The sequence below is a fragment of the Culex quinquefasciatus genome, chromosome 2, assembly GCF_015732765.1.
Source record: "Culex quinquefasciatus strain JHB chromosome 2, VPISU_Cqui_1.0_pri_paternal, whole genome shotgun sequence".
NCBI lineage: Eukaryota > Metazoa > Arthropoda > Insecta > Diptera > Culicidae > Culex > Culex quinquefasciatus.
In genome coordinates, this window is record NC_051862.1 from 95,289,310 (window position 1) to 95,296,059 (window position 6,750).

General features: G+C 34.8%; 1 protein-coding gene across 1 annotated transcript; it reads left to right on the forward strand.

The window, feature by feature from the left end:
- The first annotated feature begins 3,128 nt into the window (after nucleotides 1-3,128).
- LOC6036845 (odorant receptor 47a) lies at nucleotides 3,129-4,559 on the forward strand. Its single transcript, XM_038250856.1, has 4 exons — nucleotides 3,129-3,913; nucleotides 3,972-4,071; nucleotides 4,129-4,218; nucleotides 4,350-4,559. The coding sequence occupies exons 1-4, from the start codon at nucleotides 3,129-3,131 to the stop codon at nucleotides 4,557-4,559; spliced, it is 1,185 nt and encodes a 394-aa protein (XP_038106784.1).
- Nucleotides 4,560-6,750: the final 2,191 nt, after the last annotated feature.

The window sequence follows — 6,750 nt, forward strand, 5'->3', positions numbered from 1 at the left end:
GTTATGCATACAAAAGTTTTTTGTTTTATTCAAAAATCTGTATCTTGAGAAGAAATTTTTCGATCGATTCAGTGTCTTAGTCAAAGTTTTAGGTATTAGTAAGGATTTCCTGAAAAAAAAAATAGTTTCAGCTTTAATAATTTGTATTTTCATTTTTAAAATCTGTATTTTCAATTTATTTAAATTGTTTGATATGTTTAGGGGGACCAAAAATAGATGTTTATTCAGCGACACAGGGCCATTGTTAAAATGTGGCCACCAAGTTTTTCATTTTAGAAGAAAAGCAATTTTCGACCGCATAAGTATTTTTCGAAAAGTTAAGAGCTTTTGGTAAAATTGTATCAGAAACATTGAAGATTTGTGCCACTTTAACATTCCAACACCCAAGGCTCCAAAAAAGTTGGAACGGTAACTTCAACTCAATGGTTCTCGGATCCTAAAACTTTGCAGAACTTAATTTGATCAAATCTGCATTTTTTGCGATCAAAAACATCGTTCCAAAAAAAAAAAATCGCCAAAAATACCGCGGAGGCAGTCGTTTTAAAAAAAGGTGGAACGATGGTTTTGGTCGCAGAAATTACAGATTTGATCAAATCAAGTTCTGCAAAATTTTAGGATCATCTAGACATTCTTACAAATCACTGGAAACAAGAATCATCCCGATTGGTTGAGTAATGCCCGAGAACCAGCGAGTTGAAGTTACCGTTCCACCTTTTTTGGGAGGCTTGGGCGTCCGTGTAAGTTGGACATGCGTTGGGCGTTCCAGTGTTAATATGGATAATTCTACGCCAACTCACAGGTGGTACCGACCCCTCATCGATTTGCGTGAAATTTTGTCCAAAAAGGTAACTTTTGTCCCTGATTACGAATCCGAGGTCCGTTTTTTTATATCTCGTGACAAAACTCTCGAAAAAAGAGGTGTTTCAATAATTTGCAGCCTAAAACGGTGATGAAATAGAAATTTGGTTTAAAAGGGACTTTTATACAAAGTTGGACGCCTGATTTGATGGCCTACTCAGAATTCCGATAAAACGTATTTTTCATCGAAAAAATACTAAAGAAGTTTCTAAAACTCTGCCATTTTCCGTTATTCAACTGTATCAAATTTTGAAACATGTCATTTTAAGGGAAATTTAATATACTTTTCGAATCTACATTAACCCAGAAGGGTAATTTTTTCATTCAGAACAACATTTTTCATATTAAAATTTTGCATTTTTTCTAAGTTTGCAGGGTTATTTTTTTTATTATTTTTTTTACAAAGTTGTAGAGCAGACAATTCTAAAAATGATATGCAAACATAAAGGTTTTGCTTATAAACATCACGAATTATCGTGTTGTTTTGAAAAAGTTGATCGTCGTTGATCATGGTAACAAATCGTATCGTAAAATCGCGACAAGTCGTGATGGTTAAATGCAAACCCCATATGTTTATACATCAACATTTTTCTAATTGTCTGCTCTACAACTTTGTAGAACATTGGTACAAAAAATAACTGTGCAAAGTTAGATTTCTTGGGGCTCAGAACAGCTACAAAAGCTACACGAAATTCACTTATATTTACCACCATCGAATGGCACTTCAATTCCACGTTCAGTAAGTTCCACTGCATGGCTCCGTCCTTTCCCGAGTCACAGAATTCGCAATTGGCCTGAAGTCCTGAAACACGCAAATACACTTCCTGGCGAGAGCAACACTTTTAGTTCATATGACTGGACGAAATATCCGTGCGTGTGAGTGTGATACACCCAGATAAAGGCGCGGGCACAAAAAGTGACGCTTGGCTGGCCCAGCAGTGTGGAAAAGAGTTGTGGTTGTGTGTGGTGGTGGGCGACGTGTTTGAAATGTGCATTAGACCACCGACCGGAACCGGAAGCAGGCGCTGGCAGCCATTTCTTGGTCTGGGTTTTGCGGGGTTTTACTGAAATGTAGACAGCAAAAAAAAAAAACCACGAGTTTACATCAGCAAACAATGGCGTGCAGTGGAACCATTAATCATGTCAGTCTTCTTTGCTGGGCCCACAATCAGGGTGAGATTGGCCGCGACGGATTCGCGGTTGGAAATTGGGCTAAAGTAAAAGCAAAAAAAAAGTAAAAACGGTCGGAATGATTACTGTTGGTGTGCATAGTGGAATCAGTGATTGAAAAATCAATTGCATTGAATATGTTTGTTATTATTTGGTGATGTTGCAAATTTCATGACTTTTTTTGCCTCGGCAAAATCAATCTGTGTGCCATTTACATATAATCGTTGTTGATTGCGTTCTAAGGATTAATAATGAGGCGACTTAGCTCGCTGTTTAGCAAACCTGTCCCAAAAGCACTTGACCGCCTAACGTCATGATTCGAATTCCCGGACGCTTCGAAACCCGGACACTTCATCTTGTTTTATTAATTATTTGGGTATAAGTTCGCATTATGAATGTCAAAACTGTGTGATTTGATGAATTCCAATATCAACTTTTATTTAAAGTTTGTTTGAACGCTATAGTTAATGTCAAAACAATTAAATACAATAAAATTATAAATTTACCAAAAATGTGAAACATTTCACTTGAAATATTTCATAGGCGTTCTAAGCACCGAGAAGGCACAGCAGAAATTTATGGTTTCGATTTTCTTAAATTCTAGCAAATTTTCATATAAACTATCGATTGTTTTGATTTTAACAGCTTATTTGAGAGCTAGAGAATGCCTTTCACTAACATTTCAGTCCAAATTTGTGCGATTCATAAGTAAAATCGAGTGTTCGGAATTCGAAGCAAAAGCGTCCGGATTTCGAATCAGCTTTTATCAGTGTCCGGGATTCGAAGCACAACAAGTCATTTTAATTTTCAAATTGTGATGAAAAATTGTTAGAAAAGACATATTTTGCATGCATTTTCTTGAAACTATACTACATCCTGATGATATTTCTACATTTCCAACTTATTACATGATTTTTTGCCAGCTATAACAAAAATGATATGCTACTAAGTGTCCGGATTTCGAATCATGACGTTATTATCGTCTCAATTTCTCTTTGGGATGGCCTTTCTTACTTGTTGAACAATATTTTGATGCTTCGAAGCATGTGAAATTAACAACTTAATCTTTCACGACAGGTTCAACATTTTAAAGAAAAATCATGGAATTCGTCAAGAAGTTGAGCAAAAAGAAAATTTTCCAACATACTAACATGGAACCATCGGAATTTTACACCAGTATGCTCGTTATTCCAAACAAAATTGCCGCCATCGTGGGGCTGGATGTGTTCAGCAAGGACTACAAGACTGTTTCAGCCAATTTGATGGGTTTAATCAGTATCTACGTGCTGTTTGCCTACGTTTCGGTTTGCACTGTTGTTGAGGTTCGCCATGACGTCAATGATTTGATCTATTGCCTCGTCACGGTTGGAATTGGACTGCAAGGAGTGATGAAAATTTTCACGTTCTTAAGATATCGTAAAGATTTGGTTTGGATCCAAGATTACAGCAAGGCATTGTATAAGGAAGAAGGTGAAACTCACAGAGCTGTACTAATGGACGACATAACGATTATGAATGTTTTGACCAAAATCATTCTTGGGTTCTACGGCTTTACGAGCGTTTTCATGCTTTTGGCACCGATGATTAAAACGTATTTAACTGGACACAAGTACTTGACGTTTGGATTTTGGCTGCCGTACATTGATCGCTTCTCATGGTTGGGTTATTTCTGTAACTTTGTGATGCAATTTATCATGTCAGTGGTAATAACATCCGAAAATATGGGCCCGGATACTATTTATTTCATGACAATGATGAATTCTGTAACTCAAATTGACCTACTTATGATTAAACTTCGAGATGTCTGTAATAAAATTGAGAATCATGACTTCAATATTAAAGAGGACCTGAAAGATATCTTCAAACGACATCAGGAACATCTTTTGTGAGTATTTCTTCTAAATGTTGCCAATCAGTATGAAATAAGCATTTTCTTTTTTCAGATACGTTCGAAATGTTGAGAAAATTTATAGAAGTTACTTTTTTGTTTTATTTTCGAGCCTGGGAGCAACACTGGTTCTGGTTCTGTATGCAATAGTAACGGTAAGAACTTAGAATTTTGAACTTCTATTCAAATTTATTTCATAATCTCATCCCTAGCGTGCATGGATCGCAGGTTACACATCGTGTATTTTCATCATTTATGAATTTTTCATCTTTTGTTACTTACCAACCTTGCTGGAAATGAAGGTAAACCATAATCTTAACTATTAAAACCACAAATTGGACCATTTAGATATAATTTAACAAGAAGAAATTGCTCCAACTTGTGGTTCCAAATAAGTAACCCAACATCATGACACTCAAAACTTTTGTTCCAGAAAGAGAAACTCCAACAGGAAATCTACAACCTGCCGTGGTACAAGATGACGACCTCGGACCAAAAGTCGGTGCGTCTGTTCCTGGAGGCAACCCAACAGCCCAACTGTCTGACAATGATTTTCTACCCGATGAACATGCCCTCATTTATGGAAGTTATGAAAATTATCTACAGCATTCTGACACTGTTGCTCACGATTAGAAATGAATGAAAGCAAAGATGCAATGTTCGGAAAAGAATTGAAGGAATTAAGAAATGTTTTTTTTTGTGTGTCTTGAAAGTTGATATTTTTAGCACTCAAATGAGCGCAATAATGATCTTTTAAGAACTTTAATTTTTAGTGGTGACAAATCAATTTGGTGGAAAAAGTTTTAAAATATAGTAGTTCAATTCGTTTTGCTAAATCTAAGTGATATTGTTAGTGGGGGTGACATTGGTTCAAAGGGATTTTTTAAAATTACTAGTACAAATTCATTAATTTTGAAAGATATTTCAAATTGAGTGACACTTTTGTTTAGGAATATCCTTGTTTTGACCCGATATTTGTATTTGAGCCAAAATTTGACCATCATTTCCAGAGTTCTTTTTTTTTTTTAAAGGTCCTCTAGATTTAGTTTCATTTGGCTCAATGTCTACTGTAATGGGTAAGATTGGGTGAATTTTCAAACGATTTGAATTGAAGACTAGATTTATCAATCTGCGTCAATTTTTGAAAAAGTGTAGGTAAACAATTTGAGAACATTTCCATCTAAAAAGTTCTTTCGTATTATTTAAATATTTTTTCTATTACAAATTACGAGATAATTTTAAATCTAAAACGATGGAAATTCTGGCAACCCTGTCTGAAACTATGTGAAACCAAATATGAAAACTAATATTTTGTGTCTACAATAAAAATGTTGTTTAATAATGTATGTTTTTTATATACGAAATAACATGACCCGATGAGAAATCCTACTATAACAATGTTCAATAAAAGTTCATTGCATTGATTGCATGTAATAAAATAAACAAAAAAAAATATATATATATTTTTTTAATTTTTGCTAGAAAAGCTTCTCTATAATGATTACTGTTTGTTTGTTTCATTTTAGAAAGACGACTTGGAATGAGATGAAAAACTGAGTTTCTGATTTCAAAAATGTTTTAAATAATTATTTACAATACAAATTTCGAAGGAGATCACAAGCAAAAACAATGAATTTTATCAAGTGGTTGCAAAAGTTCCAGATATTTCAACACCATTACCGGAACCCACTAGAGTTTTACCAAAGTTTGATCGAAAGTTCCACCGCAATGGCTAGTGTTTCAGGTTTGGGCGTACTCAGCAAAGATTTCAAAATCTACAACTTCAACTTAATCTGTTTGAATGTGGTCTTTGTGGTTTACACAATTGTTTGTGTGAGCACCCTGTATGAGATCCACGAGGACTTTGACGACCTTGTGTATTGTCTCGTGACTGTTGGAATTGGACTGCAGGGAGTTATGAAGATGCTGACTTTTGTCATTTATCGCAAAGAGCTTGTTTGGACTCAGGAATACACGAAAAGTTTGTATCGTGAAGAAGGAAAGACGCACAGGAATTTACTGATGAATAATCTTTCAATATTAAATGTTTTAACTAAATTGATCGCTACCAGTTATGCTACCTTGAGTACTCTAATGGTCGGAACATCATTTGTATTAACGATACTAACAGGCAAGAAGACCCTTACTTTTGGATTTTGGATTCCATTTCTAGATAGAAACTCGTGGTTGGGTTATTTGTGTAATTTTGTATTGCAATTTTGTATGACTGTTTTCATAACTTCTGAAAATATGGGAAACGATATTATCTATTTCATGATACTGCTCAGCTCAGCTACACAAATTGAGTTGTTGACGATAAAAGTACAGGACATAGAAACCAGAATGGTAATAAACGATTCAAACCTTCACAAATATATCAAGGAAATTGTAAAACGCCATCAAGAGCATCTCAGGTAAGTTCTACTTATGTCACTGCCATAAAGTTATTTTGCATTTGATTTTCAGATTTGTACGAACTGTCGAAAAAATATACCGCAACTATTTCTTCGTGCTATTTTCTACCTTGGGAGTTACTTTAGTGCTTGTGATTTACACTATAGTGACGGTAGGTTAGACTTGCTTTTTATAAGTCAAATTGAAATATATTACTTTCAGCGTTTCTGGTTGGCTGGCTGCATCCCGTTTATGTTCATCATTTACGATTTTTTCATATTCTGTTTCTTGCCAAATTTTCTAGAGATCAAGGTAAGCTTTTAGTAAATTTTAATCAAATTAACCATCATTAAAAACAATCAAACAAAATTAACCTTTCAATTTTAGAAAGACAATTTGCAGCAAGAAATCTACAACACACCCTGGTACAGGATGTCTAC